Consider the following 19,231-nt stretch of genomic DNA (forward strand, 5'->3'; position numbering starts at 1 on the left):
TCCTGCACGCGGGTTGACACCCACTTCCATAGTGCCCCACGTTGTTATTTCTCTCACTTGTAATTTTTCCAGTTATCATGTAAAATGCTACTACATTAGTTTATCAATTCCTTCTTTGCCTGTCTGTTTCGGTCCTGTTGTTCCTGTTGTGCCAAAATAACTGCCCTTATGGTTTGCTCTGTGTGCCCCAGGTTCGTTGCTGCTTTTGCACCTAAATCTGCCTTACTTCTCCATTCAGTTTCTGGATTCTTGTCCCTTTGAGCTTTTGTCTACCTCATTCACAGCTGATTCCCTGAGACATTCACCCAATTAGAAGTTTCTTTCCATCTTATTTAAAATGAGCTTTCTGTTATCCGACCTCCACGGCAAACATGCGATATAATATTCCTGTCACTAAATAATCTGAATCAGCAAAAATCACAATGCTTTTGTTGTTTTAACTTCTAGGGTTGCTTGCAATTCTCCATGCTGGGTTGACCTGCTTGGCAATGTTCCTTGTACTTAGTCCCCAGCCAGGGTCAGGGCTACAGAAGCTGTACATCATTTTCCAGCTATTTACTTTGAATGTCCATTAGTGAATACAATTTCATTTCTGCTATAATTGCATATTCAGTCTGCAAAATCTTATTCAATTTCATGTATAGAGTACTCTCGTAAACGATTAGACGGACGTACTCTGCTCCTTCATTAGAAAAGGCACAGATGAAGAGATCAGGTTTAGTTAGAGCTTATTCTATGGCTCATTAATAATATACACTGGCTAGTATTATAGGGACTGGAAACTCATCTTCCTGTCTGTGCCATTTGCCACTCCCTTTGGATGCCTGGGTTTCTGTACCTCCGTAAGAGAAAGAACGTTGGGTTTTAATTCACCGTCTGGGTTACGGGCTAATCAGCCTAGCTACCACTATCAGACTTTTCAAAATCCTTAGTCATCGCTTGGAGGTTACTGGAGGAGCAGGCAGAATAGTTGAATTTTGGGTGTTCTGTTCCCCACTTAGTCTATTCATCTAATCCCTTTTGTACTGCTTTGCTTCAGCAGGATCCTCTGATCCTGGTGTGTCAGGATCGCTCCGCTCTCCCTGTTACATCCATGTTCAAAGCCTCAGTTCTCTGCTTCAGTGTATTGCCACCCCCAGCTGCTGAGGTGCTTGGAGCCTCAGAGCTGCAATCTGATTTTGCTATTGCTTTGGCTTGAGCTCAGCCTGCTTAAACTTCCATTTTTACAACTGCCTTGTAAATTTAGGGTCAGTTTCTTAGCCTGAACTTGCATTTCTGCCTCTTGCTTGTCTCATAGCCTGCCATTCAGTCACCTCCTGGGTAATTGCAGCTAAACGTACTCGTTAAGTCTTATTTTACCTTGCGTTGCCTGGTTTGGTATTTTTGAAGCCCGGTTATCAGTCTGTTGCTGTTGTACATTTTGTTTCAACTCTCTGCCTCTGAGAATAATGGGGTGCTCTGAATGTGGTGACCCTTTTCATCTAAAGACTTTACGAGGGCATGCCATTGAAGACATAAAGAAGGAGGCCACTTCTCTCCGTTGACTTTATGTAAAGCAATAATATTTACGTTTGTGTAAATGTTGTGCAGAACAGTACTTAGTATATTTGCCTCAGTGTCAGTCAGGATTGCATGTCTAGGACTGCTTTATCAGTCCAAGGAGCATAATATCCTTGCTCTTGGATCAGCTCCCTCAGAAGAAATATCTTCTGAAGAACTCTTCTTTCTGAACATAAACTTCTAATTGATCCTTTCAGATAAACTGGAAAATTTCCAAAATGCAGCCCCCAGCCTTTCAGGATGGGCACGTCATGCTCAATTACTAGCTCGTCATTGAGCTTACAGGTTCAATTGCTGCTCTCTTCTTCACCTGCAAACTCTGCTCTGTTGGTTGCATGTGCCAGCCCACAAGGGCTAGATATGTACTTAGCAATAGCCATGAAACAAGGGGTGTCTTCAGGGGTGTTGCAGGGTATCCGGCCTGTCTTCACCTGAAGGTCACGTGCTGGTGAAGCACCCACTGTTTCTGTGCTTGCTTATGGGGCCTGAGGCTTTGCCTCTTGGGAGGTGTATTAGGAAGGGGAACAGTCCTGCATAAGTTGTCACTATAGAGCAGGCGACTCCTGTGCTGTAACGCTTAGCTGCGAGCCCCCCATTCCCCTGACACGCGTGCCAAGTGCAGGTTGGCATGGTTGTTATGTGCTGGCTTTGCAGGCAGGTGGTGGAGGCTGGGCAGAAGCCTGGCTGTGTTGCGGAGTTCCCCTCTGAGAGGCCCGTGGCTGTGCTGCTACAGGACTGGGCTATGCTGTTTCCTCGAGCACTATGCTGGGCTCTGCAGTGTGTGGATGATGTTTCAGATAATCCCCTGAGTTAGCATATTGGCGAGCAGAGCTGGGGCAGCTGAGAGACTTCATCTTCTGCAGACAAGCCTGCTTCTACCTTGTGTCAGGAAAGTGGCCAGCTCTGCTTTCCGAGCAGGAAGGTGGTCCTGCCAGTGCCCAGCTCAGTACAGCTCTGGGGAAATGTGTGCAGCCTTGTTCCTGTTTGGAGCTGCTCACCAATCCAAGTATGAAAAGTTGCCTGTACTAGGAGGAACAGTGCCTAGGTTTGGTTGAAGCCTTGCAAGGGCTAGAGCTTCCAGCTGATGGCTGTATTGCTGTTGGAGCTCTTCCGGCTGCGTATCTGGGTTCTGGTCTGCAGAAGTTCCCTTGCTCTGTCCGTGCAGAGGAGCAGGCTTTGCAGTGCAAGTGGATGTGGGTTCTTGTTTGTCTCATTTTAAGCTGTCATTTTTGAATATTTGCTGTCTGGGGCTATCAATCTATTCCCGCAGTCCTTTCCTAGACACTCATCCTTTCCCACTTTCAAATGCACCAGTTCTCTTTCCCAGGCTTTCTCGCCACTCTTTCTTTAACCAGTCTCCCTTGCTGCCACTTTGCTCCATGCTGAAAGGACTTGGGCAGTGAAGCTTTTGAGAGCTTATCCTGTATGTGTTCAGGACCCTGGTGCAAGGTGAACAGAGGTGCAAGCTTATGCCCACAGAACTGCTATGTGCCTAATTCAGACAGTTTTAAAGCTACACCTGACTAGCTGGTCAGCTTAGATTGCAAAAGCCTCATCAGCAGAACTGACGCATATGCGTTCTACTCCCACCTCATGCACAAACTGTGCCGATAGTGGCTGCTACCCCGTGTATGTTGTGCTCCTGACAGCCTTGCTGCCGATCCATCTGCCAGGGACTTAACTGAACAGTGTCAGGCAGATAACACTGAAAAGGACAGCTCTGCTGGCTGGAGGCCCAGCAGGGAAAATGCTGTGGTCTGCAACTTTGCAAGGAGTTTAAAAGCTCTGATGTAATCTGTAAGTCACAACTCATCCCAGGAAGGGCTAGGGCTTCCTCCAGTCTCCATTGGGATGACCAGAGTTTAGCCTGTGCATTTTGAGGCGAGTGGGGAGATGCCTTTGAGACAGCCTGCAAGGTTATTTGAGGTCACCCCTTGAGGTATGACCTTGCTCACTGGTTTGTTTTGCTGTGACTCCTAGTAGCAAAGGAGTATCTCTGTATGGGAAAGCATTTTCTCCCCCCCCCTCCCCCCCCCCCATCCTGTATGTAGCCTGTTTGTAGTGCTTCTGGGGGAGGAGCGACAAACCGCCCCTGTCTCTGTGCAGCTTGAGTCATCCTGAGATCTCTGGCTGACGTCTCTGGTTAAGCTGGGCATGCAGGCAGATACAAAACTTCACCCTTCTCACTTGGATCTTCTCCCCAGACTGTATCATGAGGTCTAGGTCAATGGAGGAGTGGAGTATGTGGGCAAGAGCCGTGGCAGTTAGGTATGTTACGTGTATCCAGCTTGATGTCGTGTTAAGGCACAGCGTTGCTGGTAGCCTGTCTGGGTCTGTATTCTGGAAGCTTCCTGGCACTTCTGATTCATGGGAATGTGGAAGATGATCTGTCAGTTGGTCAGTTCTGTTACAAACCAAAATACTAATTCTGTAGCCAAATGTTTTGTGTCCCAGTGCGTCATACTAACTGCCATCTTCAGCCGCAGCTGTTCATGGCCAGTTGTAGCTGAGGTCTCGGCACAAATGCAACAGGGACGGAGGTGTTTGAGTGTGGCAGGATAGGTGAATTTGCATGTTCTACGTTAATTCTTGCTCATAAGAGCTTGAAGTATCTCTGACCACCACAGTTTTATTTCAATTGAAGAAACCCTGTTTGAGGCTCACAAGAGTGATATTAAAGATGTTGAAGAAAGAGTTGTTCAGATTTCTTTCATGCATACACACACACACACACACACACACACACACACACACACACACACAATGATCTTTCCTGTTGTGTACTAACTCTTGCAGCTAACTAGAGTCTGGAAGAAACTTCTGAGAGCAGTGCAAGGGCAGGCTTGTTGCAGCCCCAGGGTAGAAGCTGTGCTGCAATGTCTCCTCTTTGAGTATCTGCTGGTCTTTGGTGCACCCTCCAAGAAGTGTGTGGCATTTTACTTTCTCACAGAGCCTCCTCTGGAGTTGCCCATTCTTGCTATAAATTTAAACTGTCTTCTGGAGAGTTCCTATCATTCATTTTTAGTCTTCACTCTTAACAGGGCAGAGATGTAGGACTTCGAAGAGGTGCCTATTCAAGCAGCAGTAGTGAAAAATCCACCTTAACTCTAGAGACCGAAGCCTCTTTTCTATGAGGAAGGTGCTGGATAGTCTTAGGCTAAGTCAACATAAGCCTATTACAGCCCAGATCAGAGTAAAAGGTTTTAGGGACAGTAGTTGACAGAATTAATTGTCATTAATACCTAGTCTTGCTCTATTCTGGGAGTTGGGTTTTTTTCACGTCTTTTACAGGCCAATTCAAACTTGCTGGCAGAGCAGAGCAAAGGCCGAGCAGAAAATGTGAGTGCAGCTTTCAAATGAGTAAGCCAATTTTAGATGGCACAAATCTTGTTATTGTTCCTGATGTCACAGATGGAGCAAAAATTTCACCTTGCTCTTGCCATTGAACTTCATTTACTTTTTTGTTTTTGTTTTTGGTCTTGTCTTAGTAATTTTGAATGAGTCTTCTACTAATGAAAGTGAAAAGTATTGTAACTACCTTGTGGAATCAAGTTCTCCAGCCTCTAGAAAGGGCTGCAGTGTCACGTGCAGTGCCTGGTTTCTTTGTTTTCTGTGGAACTCTGGGTGTCTTGTGCATGTGTACTGCAGCTGCTAGTGTAACTAGCTCAGTAGGCCCTAGATGTCATTTACTATTGCATGACTGGCTTTCCAAAATGCTCTTAATTTAGAAACAGTTAGTTACAGTGGTCTCATGGCTTAATGATACCTATCTCTCTCTCGCAAACACTATATCCCTGTATATCTATGGAAATACAACCATTGTATGTATCACTCCATGGTATAACCACACTGTCAGCATGAGATTGTACCCATCTAACTAAATGCGTTTACTAAGAATTTAATCAGTGGAAAGTATGTGTGGTCCAGACCAAGTAAACTTTAAAAACTCGCTCTCAGTGCATGCTAATTGCTGCTTCTATATCCAGGATGGCTGTTACAGGGAGCTGACCAAAATTCTTTTTTTCTTCCAATTTTTTTCCTCTACAGAAAAAAAGAGGTTTAATTTAAAGAGCCAGAGGACAGTGTTTTTTAATTTTGGTCTGTTTCTCTTAGTGGGAAACTTGGGCGTTTCATTTTTCCTGGTGAGGAGCTGATTAAATCTTCGAGCTCTCCCCCATCCCACCCAAAAATCTCCTCTGCTTTAGATTGCAGAGCTGCAAAAAGCATGCACTACAGAGGATGCACAGAGAAGCAATGCTTTTACAGGTTAAAAACGTTGTGGAAAGTTAGAAAAACAAGTGAGAAGACCCTTCTTGTAGATATGATTTTTATTGCATTTGGTGTCAAAGGAGATGGATGCAAAATTTAACTTCAAGACGTTTCAGAGACAGCTTTGGAGCCTTGGGAAAACCGGCTCCACTATAAAGTCTAAAAGAAAAATCTCTTTTCCTTCTGTGAATGGCATCTTTTCATTCCCAAGCAGTGCCACCAGTGAGTGTTTTTGCTGGTCAAATCCGGACTAATACTTTTCAAGGGAGTGGGTGGGTGCATAGGATGACACCTTGACATGCTGTGGCCATATTACTAGAGAAATTATGGTGGCTTCTCTCTGGCAGTGCCCAAACCCTGCCCCCTTCACAGTGTTCCTAGGGATTAGCGGTATATGCTCAGCATTAAATGGCTTTTGCATCACTAGTTGGCCAGTGTATCCTGCTTAACGTGGCACAATATCAAAACTGATATGGTGGGTTTGAAACTATTTTCCTCTTTCAGAGTTCAAGGCAAATATCATTGAATGATGACATTGCCTGTGATGGAGACATGTTCCTGGGAGTAGGACAGATTCCGTGGGATAGCAGGCAGTAAAGAAATGCAGCTTTTTGTCAAGGTCTTAGAAAGCTTTCTCTTTTCATAGCTGCCTTCAAAAGTCAGTGGTACCAACTACTCTGTGTGTGTGTGTGTGTTAAAATGATAGCAAGTAAGTAAACTTCAGCCTAGAGCATACAGCCTTTGCAGTAGGACTGCTCATTTTCTTTTTGTGATTTGTAGCTCAGTGTGTCAGACATAAAATAACCTCAAGGCAATAAATAAAAAGTGGCTGCTAGGAACAAAAAAGCTGCAGAGGCTGCTTTAGCTCACTAAGTATTATTTAAAAATGAAATGTACATATTCTTTATTTTGTAGTAATACACTGTAATTGCTTTACAGAGTCCAGCATTATCAGTTGCATGTAAAGACTACAGATAAACTTGTCAAACTGGAGCTCACAAAACTAGTGCATTTATCCCAAAGCAGACTAAACCCTCTAACTCCTTAAAAAAATACATTAACGTACCACACACGCGCGTGCGCACACACCCCCCCCCCCACATATATTGCACTTTTCTCCATATGAAATTTTTACCCCATATTTATCACACCAAAGTCTCTTCAAAGGCTCCTGTAATACAAGATAATAAAGCTAATAATTACTCTAGCAGTAGTATACACAGTCCTCTAATGTTAGACATAAAAGACTTGAACAAAAGAGCCACTTCAAAGTAGCATGAATACAAGGAGATGCCCAATAGATACTCTGCTGTGGCACTAGAGGTCTTTTATGCTAGTTGGCTTAAAGGCCATTACACGAAATGTTAAAACAGGTTGTTATTTGAGGGGAATGGCCTAAACTACATTCCAAAATGCTATTAACTTCCCCCTTGCCAGCACTGCAAAGCTCAAATCAGCTTACACTAGTTGGCACAGCCTGACAAGGAATCACACAACTCCTCAATTAAGAGCAGAATTATTTTTGCGTCCTTATACGTACAGTAGCCTAGTGTTGGATGGGGAGGGACATGGTTGTCGTTATGGCAGTAACCAAGCTCCCACTGCAGAACTGGGCCTGTCTCCATAGGTGTTATGTGTCTCATTAGCAGTTTTCTCTTGTGCACTGGGTTTGAGCTCAACACATCCAAACAGTGTTACTTTTATTATGCTGAGGGGCCAGGAAGAAAGAATGAACGGACAGGACCTTTTTGTTGCCTCCTTTCCTCTTTTGCAGTAGTGAAATGCCTGGCTGTTGGTCTTTTGCTGTGCTTTTCAGCTGTTCCCCTGCTCTTTATCACTTACGGGGTTATATGGGTTTCTGTGTTCCATAGCTATTTCCTGCTTCAGAAGAGGGTTTTATTAAATGAATTCCCTCCAAAATCAAATGTGTCTAACTCAGTTGTTTAAAGTTTTCTAGCCTTTTCTGTCTTGCATCCAATTGAAAAGTGCATGGACGTGATCCCTCTTCTTTAAGCTTCCCTTCATTGACACCAGGAGACTCATTGTGTTACCAGAGGTAGAAGCTAAGCCCTCAAGAACTGAATCCAGCTGCACAACTGGACTAATATCAGAGCTTGGGTATGCATTGACAGGAATTACCTCTCCTAATTACTCTCTAAATTTAGTATACAGGAAATAATATGCCTTCTATTGGTTGTTAAACCTGTCCCGCCTTCAAGCAGTCTACAATGCAGTGACTAAGCTTCTACTATTCTGCATTTAAATCTGGTGTTATTGCTGTAAATGCTGGCTGATTATTCACCTTTGTGGTGAAGCAAAAGAGAGCAGCATTGAGAGTTTTTTTTTTTTTTTTTTCCCTAGCGTGGTAGGAATCTGTGATTTGACACACATGGAAGAACAAACATATTGGAAATACTTTTTTTTTTTTCTTCCTCCTTTTGCTGCCTGTTCAACCTAGTGCTTTGCTGTAGTATGTGTAACACCAAGATGTTTGTCTATCAACTTAAAATGACCAGGCGCCCCTGAATACCCAAACTCTATTGAGTTTGGTGGCTACAGCCTCTTGACTTGTGGTGCCAAAGACCTTAGCTCACTGAACTTTTAATACCAGAGAAACTTTCCAGCCAACAGTGGTGTTTCCTATACATGTGATCCATCATTCTGTTTCTCCATCATTCTTTGTGCTTTAGTAATCGGCATTGTGCTTAATGTTTGCTTAGAAAAGGGCTGCAAGTTCCAGCTGTGGGGCTCATTTACAGGAAGGTAGACAATGCCCCACAATATTTAAAGACTGGAGACAAAACCCATATTACGGAGACCTAAACTTTGACTCCTGAACAATCCTCCTATGTCTAACATGTCATGACTGAAAGGTCTGGAGACACAAGTGCTTGTTGAGTTTAGCATTTGTTGAAATGGTTAATACATCAACAGTTCTTGATGCTAAATATTGCTGTAATACTTTCAACACTATATATACATGAGCAATCAAAGCACTAAAAAAGTTAAACGTTATGTTCCACATGGTGGAACGCGTGCTCTGAAGGGACTTTGGCTGTAGCAAGGATATAAATGGGGTATCGTCTACTTTCTTCAGAAAAAAGCATATAGTCTGATAAGGAACCGAAAAAGGCACAGCACTATCACTTCACAGAGGTTTTTTTAAGCTCATTGTTTTTATCCTTAAGTTCTAAAACCCTAAATAATTGTCCAAATATACAAAGCTCAATAAACCACCAGCAACGCATACTGTAAATTCAAAACACTGTTTGTTTTCCAAAAAAGCAACAAAAGGACAGATGAATCCTCTCCAGTGATCAGAACTTCTCCAAGACGGAGCACTCCACAATGGGCTGCCTGCAAAAAGGGTTGATTTCAGATGCCAAAGGCTGACTTTTTGATGTCACTGGCTGCAGTTCTTGACCTTCTCGTGGTATGTCTTACCCTCTGTCTCCCTGTTAACTAATCCTTTACCTTTTTGTATTCTGAGCCCCACCCAGAGGTCTACAAACCACTGTGGCACCCTGTGTCAGTTCCAGGTATCTTTTGACTAGGTCAGTATGTCACTTTGCAAAGATCCAGAGGCTTCCTTTTGTGGATGACTGAGAGTTCCTTGGCAGGCTTGGGAAATACTGTGTACTTGCTAACAGGAGGAACTGGAGGCTGCTCGAGATGCCTGGTGAGCTCTGAGACTTACTGTGGAGTAGTTCAAGATCAGTAGCTTACAACCAGCAATTTGATGCCAAAGTGCAACTTTCCTTTAAATCCACCTGACTATACTGTTATACGTTTGCCATCAGTGTAGACCCAAATTCTAGTCTGAATTTCAATGAAAACTATTGCTTTTATTGCCGAGAAGTGCAACGCAATATGCACTCAGTCTCCTTTCTCCTAGTATTGGATGAACGCTGCCAGACTATCCAATTTTTTTGGAAGGGGCCATTTCTTTCAAGATTCACTTTTTTTTTTTTCTTTTCCTTTTTTTCCTTGGTTCCTTCCACGCAAACTGGTTCTTTGTTGAACCAAACTGCACTCTCTGTTCTCCAGCCCCTGCCGCCAACAAGATGAGCTAGCGAACAAACGCTTGTAGCCATCCCCTGCTCTTTCCAGTCAGGTGGATTTTTATATCCCCTGTTTAATTCAGGGGTTGGAAAATTACCAGGAACTTTAGCGTGGGAACAAAAACAAAAATTCACATGCTTCTCCTTTGTTTGTCCCGTCTTTCACTCTCATGTTAGCCACCCCGCATTTTTAATTCACCAGGACATAGCCACTGTGCTGGGGATCTACAGTCTCCATCATTTCGCAGTCAAAGAGTCCAGGCAATTCTGAGAGGGTTAACGCATCATAGTTTGATTGAGACTCACGAGATGCTGAGCTGCTCTGGCTGTCAGGCAATGCTACATTGCTCTGTTGTGCTGGGTCCATGGAATACTGGCACTGGTTTGGGTAGTCTGGCTCAGAAGAGGTGACAACAGGCAATTCACAAGTCTGATAGGAATACTGTAACGACTGTGATGGCTGCTGCACCTGAATCGGTGATGACAACTGTGATGAGCTGGTGATCTGGGAAGGTGGCAGTGGCTCCAACTGTACTTTCTGGTAATGACTGAGGAAGGGGTCATATTGCATTTGTTCTGAGGAAGGCTCCATGACGGGGCTTAGAGGCTGCTGCAAGCTGAACTGTGTTGATTGCTGCTGCTGCTGCTGCTCCTCCTCCTGGCATGACAGTGGCAGTTGACTTGACCTTGGGTATGAGCTCTCGGCTATTTGCATCTGGTTAAAATAGGCTTGCAACTGGGACTGCTTCTGGAGAAAGAGTCGCTTCTGATGCAGCCTGAATCAAGAACACAAACAGCAATTATTTTCATTTTTTGAAGTGTTAAGGCAGCAGCGTAAGTAAGCAAGTTCTGCATGCCAGTCACTCGCACCGCTCAGGCAGGAGAGGACAGTACTTTAAACTTCCAGGGATGTCTTGTTTACTTATTAAAACTTGCACCGAACCAGCATATTTGTCTCTAAGCAAACGTGCGGAGGCAGAGTTTGCGGGCCTCTTCTTGATAACACCTTTTTAATCAACTAGTGAGCTTTTCCTGTGCAATTAAGTTAACCTCGTGCATTGTTAGTTTTGTTTACTAAGCACAAGATGCACTGTGTTTGTATTTTAAGCTCGTTATTCATTGCTGTGTATAACCTAGGAACTGAAGACTTGAGTATTTCTGGCTGCCAACAGGAGCGAACAAAGTCTTCCTCCTCCCATATTGCTTTTCTTTGACCTGCCTTTCTCCTTGTGAGCGTTTATGAAACTCTATGTTTTTGACATTTTACAGACAGGAAGAACTTACAACACAATGCCAGGTTATGTAGCTACCTTTGACAAAATCCTGCGATACAACAAAAGGGAGATCTCCAGCCAGCCAATTCCCAGGGCATGCAGAAATAGGAAACCTACTACTGCAGGCATGCCTACAGCATTCAAAAAAGAAATCTATTGTTTCCCTGCTTACATACTAAGGTAGCTTATTTCTCTGCACATACCTCCTTTTTTTTTTGAAGTAAAGAAGTATATTAAGCTGCTCCGATGATCTAATACTGTCAGCTGAGTTCTTGATTAGGATTAATCAATGCTGCAGTTGCCAGGAATGGCCATAAACGAAAAAGTAATTTCAGACTGCATGCTTTCTTGAAATCAAGTAGTATTTTCATACCTCTGGCTCAATCATTCTGTTCTGTTGGCATGTAGCTGGATTGTCTTCCTTTTCGTACTGTGACCGTTTTGCAAAACTTAGGGACAGTAACCACCTTTAGTAGCTTGCTTGCTTGCTTGTTTAATGATTACCAAATGATGAGCTTGGTTTTGCAGCCTTTACTATAATTTTAATTGCCAAGCTTAAAGAAAAATAACTGAAGGCAGTGAATAGATCTGAAGCATCCTTTCATAATTCTATGTATTAGAGCAGACAGGATTCTTTCAGAGGAGCATCACTTCTAGACTGGTAGATCCTTTAATGACCAGAAATACTTGACTGACTTTATGTTTTCTTTACAGTAAAGTTATTGGGTCATGGGAATGAGACAGGAAATACCTAAATGACTGCAGGGCTTCCAGGCAGGGAGAAAGACATGATCCGTGTTCTGACTTACCCTAAATACTGCAATATACCACCATAAAGGGGGTGGGGGTGAGTACAATGCTATAAGCAGTAGGGTAGCTTCCTCCAACGCTTCTGTATGCCTGTTATCACTAAATGAAGCGTTCAGGCATTGGCAGTCTACATGCACCCTGGTAGTGCTGGCTGATAAAGAGCTCAAGGCACAGCAATTTGTAAACACATGGCAGAATTACTGTCCCTCCTTTAGAAGTACTGTGTCCTTAGAGATTTTAAAGTGAAGTCTTCCCTCTCAAAGAATACCTAAACAGACAAGGATTGTCCCAGTTCTTTCATTGCTCTTGGGAGTAAGAACAAATAATTTATCTGCCTGTTTTGAAAGCTTCTCACCTGTGTTCCTGTAGCTGCTGTTCCAGACTCCGGGGTAGTTCTTTGCAGTATAGCTGGCAGGTATTCTGAACTTTAGATAGCAGGGTGGGTTTCTGCAAGAAAAGCAGAAGTGCTGTTTTAAATTGTACTGGTTTTAATGCATCAGACCAGAAAGCAAGGGAACTTCCATAAATGATTGTCTGCCCTTATGACAGTTTAAGTGTCCACCTCCATTTTCAGAAGCTGTCATTATAGCTACTATCCAAAACCACAATCACTACCGCTTATTGGCTTCGAACTCTTAGATAAAGAATATCTCTGCATGATAGCTTGCATCATCAAAATCCACAGAAAGATTTCCTAAGTGAAAGGGAAGCTGCAACCTGGAAAAAAGTTTGGTTTTTTTTTTTTAAACTGAAGCCATGTAAAAACTGATTTTAAAAAATGTAAGTGGTTTTGGGGGGGGGGGGGGGGGAGATAGTAACCGCAGGGGGTCAGAAGTAGGACACATGCTTCTCAGATTGTAATGTGTGCCCTTTATGGGGTGCAACACAAATAATAGGTATTCTCTAGCAGTTACTTCAAATTGCTTTAATAACCCTGTACAGTAACAGGCTGAGGAGGAAAACAGCAGCAATATAGTATGCTTTTTGCGTAATCAGGCTTAGTGTCCGACCAAAAAAAAAAAAAAATACAGTACAATTTCAATTTCAGCTGTTGTCTGCTAATTTAGCTTTTGACCGAGGAACATAACAAGATCCAAAAGGCCAGTTTGCTGTGTAGTAACAGTGCCTGGTTCAGCTCAGTGGAGGAGGGGCATGGTACCTGGAGCCTGTGTTGCAAGTACTGTGTTTCTAAGCTCTGCCGTCTGGATAGTAATGGGGGGTGTGCACCATTAGGGAACGCAGATGTAGCCTCCTGCTGCTGAGATGCTTCTTCCTGCAGAGAAAAGAGGAAGAAGTTTCATCCGCAGAAAAGGCTTACTTTTCTGCTTCACCCCTTCACGTATTTCTACTGACAGGGGTTCCACAGTTACCATGCAGACTGGGTCTCATGCTGTCACTCACCACTTCCACCTCATGGTTAGGAGTCCAAACGATAAAGCTTGGAACTCTCTGTGCTGTGAAATGCCTAGGGCTTACATCTCTAACTGAAGTGAGGTGTGGAACATATTTCTGACTGCTCTGTTAGGGTAAATGTACAGGGTTAGAAAACTGTCCAAGCTCTGAATGTGCTTTAGCACAGCCCTCCTGTCACAGCTTCAAAACTGAAGGCAAAAACCTTTCAATAATGGGCAAGAGAATACACACAGAGTAGGCATCTCTAGCAGGTAAGGAGAGTGCTGACAGGGGAAGGGAGTAAATTGTTGTCAAAAGAATACCATAAGCACTGCAATGTATTACTTTCAAATGGGAGATTCTTGTGAAATTGTTACAACTTTGTGGCTGTCAGCACTGAAGTTTTCCAGCAGTTAGAAAGTAAGGGAGCTGGACCTTTTAAAGACAGCAGGCTTCATCTGGAACATCAGACGCTTGCGTTGCCTGCGTATTTCTTACCCGCTTTATTGCTGAGCTCTAAGAGAAACTTATTATTCCGGTTTCCTGTGACCTGTTCCAAACAAGTAATTAGGGAATGGGTGGAAGTTTGATTTATGCAGTGAAAGGCTAAGTAGCTAACTGTTATATTATCACTCTGCTTTTGCACTTCTTGCTATATGACAGTTGTAACCAGACCAGCTCCACCACTGAAAGATGTTAGTTAGGCTTCGTGGAATCTAAAATATCCTTCAGACTAAAAATAGGCGTAAAATGCTGGATTCAGAAAGCTAATTAGGCCATGTCACTGACTATAAGGACGGTAAAGGCTAACCTGCAAACGCCCATTCCCTCTTCTGCAGGAGGCGGAATGGGAGAGGAGGAGAGTTTTATCTGTAAATTAGCTTTTCGCAGCTCCAGGACCTCTTATCCTCTCCTTATCTGTCCCAAAGCATTAGGTTCCTGAAAGATGGAGCTTGTTTATTTCTGGTCTAAGTACCTGAGGGGGACTATTAACGAGGTCCTGCAACTGGGTGGCAGGTGATGTCAGGGTAGGCTCTTCTTCTGATCCCATCTGTTCATATAGCAACTGGACTTTGTTCAGCTCCAGGATTCCTTTGGTTCGTGCCAGATGCTGAAGGTGCTGTCTAAACGCTACAATTCCTGGAGAAGAGTCAAGCAAAAACTCTTGTCAGAAAATCAGTTGATTCATGTCTGGTTAACATGGCAATCTGAGATCAGCTGAGTCACAACCCCCACCTTGATTGTTCTGTGAATAAAGTACATTTAGTACCATGTCTAGCTATAACGTGTCATGACAGAGGTTATAATTACCTTGTGTGAGCGATGTGTCAGAAGCTCTACGCCCCTCTCGGAAACTGACAGGAGAGCGGTTGTGGGTCTCTCGTTTTTGGGAGGTGAGGGCCTGCATGGCTGGATTGGCAGGTCTCAGGCCTATGAAAGGTGGTGTCATTCTGGGTGCTGGTTGGTTAGTTAGCACCATTTCTTTCAAGGAAGGGGTGTCTTCCAGGAAGCTAATATCTCTCTGAAGGGATCCCATCTCATACTCTGAATCAATGCTGCCCAGAGATGAGTTTTCATCCAATGAGTAGACTTTTCCTTTGACAAAAAACAAAAGCCAGAATAAAAGGAAAGTGCAGCAGTAATTCAGCAAAGCAAAGGAAGTGCCACAGGCTTGAGCTATTCCTGCCAACAGTGTCTCCAGTGATTATTTTAGAGGAAATGAAACAAAAAGCAAGTTTCAAAAACAAAGTAATTGTAATTTAACACTTGCAGGGCTGGAATGGGTATTCGCTACTGGTATTTACACTCTATCAAGGGTAAGACACTATGCAAATTATGTTCACTGGCTTAATTGGAGAGCATTCAGTGCTTTTTGTGGAGGACACGGACAAGGTCGTAGCCTAAGCCAAAAGGGTTGGTCACCTGGATAGTTCTGGAATACTGGAGCCTAGGGGGTAATGTTTCCTCCTGCCCTCTTCCCCCAGCCCCTCTTTAGGGGATAAAGTATTTGGGGGCACTTCATTGGCAGGTTGGCCTATTCTTCTTGGCAGAGACTTCATATGTTGCCATTGGATTAGTTGGGATTGTACAAGACCGTAGCCAGCTGTGAATTCGCTGCTTCGGTTTATATTGTCTATACAGCAGAGCTGGGGGAGGTGGGCTTTGGCCTTTATAGCAAATGCCAAGGAACAGAATCAAGAAACTCTTCCTTGTGCTAGTCCTCACTTTAAGTCTAGTGTTTTTCCTCCTTGGCTTATTAGACTGAGTGCTGAGAGCAGGAACTAGGGTCTGAGATGCCTCCGCTAACTTCTGTACCTGTGCCTGGCAGCATCACCAGCTGGTTGGTAACTTCTGCCAGAGTGTGACGTCTCTTCCCACAGCGAGTTGCTTGGAGGGCTGCAAATGCCTGTGCAGGGTCATCCTCTGACTCGCCTTCTGTCTCTATTCCTTCATCAATAGAAGTTTCCATCATGCTGGTAGGCAGTGACTGGCATCCTTTCCTCATCACCACAGGAGGTACGGGATCTAACAGACAGCCATTTACCTAAACACCACAAGAGAAGACAGACAGCTTTCAGTTAACTGGCACACAGTCCTTCCTTGGAGCGTAAGGAATCTCTGCCTGTCGTACATACTGAAGGCAGCCTAGATTCTTAAAACGTATGAACCCCCCCCAATAATCTACTACTGAGTTAAGTACGACTTGTTAAGAGCTGTAGAGATGACAAACAAATCCCTCCAGGTGAAGTTACCACTGACATTCTTTTAGTACTCAAGTCCCTAAATCTGAATACTCTTATTTCCACAGTATTGCGTTCTCCAGATTTTTTTTGGAAAGTCATTAAAAACCCTTGCCAGCTTAGTCACAACTATTACGTGTTTGTTTATCACACTCAAATAGGCAGTATGAAAAAATAATCTTCTCAACTTTAATTCTGCAGTGTTCTTACAGAGCTGCAGAGACGTGTTTAACAACAGCACAATAAATGTACCCTTTCCAGCAAATCCATGTGATTTATACTGGTCATCTGCTAGCCTAGAGAGGCTGTGGAATCCCCATCCTTGCAGACTTTCGCAGCTCAACTTCATAAGGCTCTGAGCAACCGCATCTAGCTTTGAAGTTAGCCCTGCTTTTGGCAGGAGGCTGCACTACATGAATGCTAGAGGTACCTTTCCAGACTAAATATTCCCAGGATTCTACTTCTATATTTCGCTTCATTCAGTCTTTATATTACCAATCAGGTAATATAAAGAGTCAGGTCCCGAATCTTTCTGGGCCTTAGCTACTTCCTCTCCATAGGCAACTAAATGACTTTGGTGGACCATGGCCTGCATGTCACACAGTATTGGGAGAGGCTGGGGGTGGTGTAGGTGATGTATTCAGTTCTATAATACCTTAGAAGCTCTAAACAATTTCCTTTTTGCAGTGTGGACAAGTATTACTCACTCTTACCATTTTTGGTAGGATCAGGTTGGGTAAAATACAGGAAAAGAACAGCTCATTTGTCTAACATCAAACTTCACATTAAAGTTATGGTTTATCAAGTTTCCTGCGATGTGGACATGTATTGGTTGAACATTTCTAAGTCAGACAGCCCCTGAGCATTATGTATGCATCAATACGCTAATTAAGCAACTCTAATCCAAAAGACATTCCACAGACTTTAGTAACTGATGAGAACTGATGTTAGCCTAACTGGATGGAAGTAAAAAGAAACCATCTCTGCAGACGTTTCATGTTCAAAATGAAATTTTTCCTCTTCTGGACTACCCTCTGTAGACAGAACACAGTCTTTCATCACCTCCATGGCTGCTGGATGCTAAGACAGGATTGCTAGGGATATGCTTATAAAAGTATGTGAGGCAGGCAGCTCGCTGCAGTTTACCATGGCGCGTGGTTCAGAGCTTGGAAGTCCTTAGCAGACACCTTCCATAATACTTGGCCACTGAAATATTCCTAAGGCAATTGTGATTTGATGCCTCACAGTAGTCACCATTTGTTGATTTACTCACCCAAACCCCACCTAGAAAAGCAAAAACTCAAAGGGATTGAGGGAGAATGTGAAATAAAGTTTGTAATGTTAAGAGAAATTTGGAACTTAACTGCTTTTTGCTTTCCAGCTGTAAGGGACCACACAAGAGTTACTTAAAACAGTCATGAGAAATGGGGATACCCTCTTAGTGTCAGTAACTAACCAGTAAATGAGGTATAAAACCTTCAGAATGGCAAGCATGAAATCAAACCCCCTAGCTGGCAGCAGGCAAAGTACAACAGGCTAAAATTAAAGTCATAATGGTGTGCTGCTATGAGAGACAGTAACAAAGATTTAATGCGCATAATTTGCTTCATAGATGCAGTTCTGTAAGCAGTATCTCCTTCCTCACAAAAGCTCCTGAGTCCTATCCATCCAGCTCCCATGTCTTTGACTTACTGCTTGCTATCCTGCAAAGTATTGTCACAGACATCAAAGTTGGATGGCAAAACTTATCAGGCTGTAGCTCCCTTCAGAGTTAAACTGTAACCACACATTTGTAAGGCTCTGGAGCCGCCGCATCCTATTAGTTAAGTCTGTTAACTGTGGAGGTGTGGGAAGCCTACACAAAGTCTTCGTCTCATTACAGGAAACAAAACCCATTAGATGGGACTACAGTTTTACAAGGTCTCCAGAGAAGATTTCGGAGGTATTCCTAGTTACAGAAACGGCCTAGCTGAGATCAACTATATCTCATTTGAGATGCTGTGGTTCTAATATTTTTTGACAGGTTTTTTTGGAGGTCCTACAGGCTATTTACCATTGAACTAAAAATTAATAAAAATGTCACTCTTTTGGCTGGCTTACTATGAAATTGGTGGAGATAAGCACTTTAAGTGTATGGTTAATCAGTAGCTTTAGCTGACAATGGAAGCTTATGGTTAAGGATTCATTATGCTTGCCTGTTCTCATTTGTCTGAATTTTTGCATAAGTACCTAGCTGAGTAGGTTTCTCTAGATTTCATCACAAAGAGCGTGCTTGGGAATTTAGAGATGAATCCAATCAACAGTTTTTAGGGATTAAAAGAAGCATACATAAAAAGATGTAAATACACTACGGGTATATATATTACTGCTTGGTAGCAGAAGCTAAACAAACCTTCAGGCCTTTTAAAAATATATTTGAGACGAAGGAGAAAAAACCCTTCAATAGGTTGATTGTCTCTTACAAATGACAGTGCGGTACGATTGGAATGTAAGTAAAGAACCATGAGAGGCAGATTAGCTATCGGAAAAAGACGCAGCTGTCAAAAGTTATGGCAGAAAAAGGAGCATGGAATACCTAGAAGTCTCATGCTCAAAGAATACTTACATTTTGGGAAAGAGATACACTGTGTTTTGTCCAGCTAGTACAAGAAAAGTTCACATCATGTGTTTGTACTAGAGGTCTTTGCATCTGAGCTGGCATCTATCCTGAGAGGTTACCCAGGAATCAGGGCTTGCAGGAGGTCAGAATTTTGGGGACCACATTTGCTTTAGAGTAAGTGCTTAGGAACAAGATGAGAATGTTGGAAGAAAAGAAGAAAAGGCTACTGAAAACAGAGAGAAGCGTCGGGTTTTCCAGCTGAGCTACCTACAAGTGTCCAGACGTAGGAGGCATGAACCACCGAGGTCTGTGAAGTACCATTACTTTAAATTAGCAAAGACTCTGGCCCAAACTCCCCAGTGCTTTGTGCTACGATGATCTATACTAACCTGGCAGCAAAGAAACCAATCTCCCATTAGTTACTGAAAAGCTGCATGTTCTACCACTAGCAGGGCTTTTGCTAGATAGTAACTTAAAAGAGCAACATCACGTTTAGTCTTACGGAAATTCGACAAAACGGTAGGC

General features: G+C 43.2%; 2 protein-coding genes across 7 annotated transcripts in view; one reads left to right on the forward strand and one right to left on the reverse strand.

Moving 5' to 3' along the window:
- ALG9 (ALG9 alpha-1,2-mannosyltransferase) overlaps positions 1-19,231 on the forward strand; it is an 89,941-nt gene that overhangs the window by 61,710 nt on the left and 9,000 nt on the right. The gene's annotated exons all lie outside the window — the stretch shown is intronic.
- Positions 6,704-19,231, reverse strand: part of SIK2 (salt inducible kinase 2) — a 66,801-nt gene continuing 54,273 nt past the window's right edge. For all 5 annotated transcript variants that reach the window (XM_068916934.1, XM_068916936.1, XM_068916935.1 and 2 more), the window contains 6 exons: positions 15,683-15,911; positions 14,678-14,962; positions 14,343-14,506; positions 13,134-13,247; positions 12,330-12,421; positions 6,704-10,666 (listed from right to left, as the gene is read on the reverse strand). In XM_068916934.1, the coding sequence (XP_068773035.1) occupies positions 10,081-10,666; positions 12,330-12,421; positions 13,134-13,247; positions 14,343-14,506; positions 14,678-14,962; positions 15,683-15,911 (1,470 nt within the window). In that variant the 3' untranslated portion in view covers positions 6,704-10,080. The remainder of the gene's footprint in view (positions 10,667-12,329; positions 12,422-13,133; positions 13,248-14,342; positions 14,507-14,677; positions 14,963-15,682; positions 15,912-19,231) is intronic.

This window comes from Struthio camelus, chromosome 22 (assembly GCF_040807025.1).
Source record: "Struthio camelus isolate bStrCam1 chromosome 22, bStrCam1.hap1, whole genome shotgun sequence".
Taxonomy (NCBI): Eukaryota; Metazoa; Chordata; class Aves; order Struthioniformes; family Struthionidae; genus Struthio; species Struthio camelus.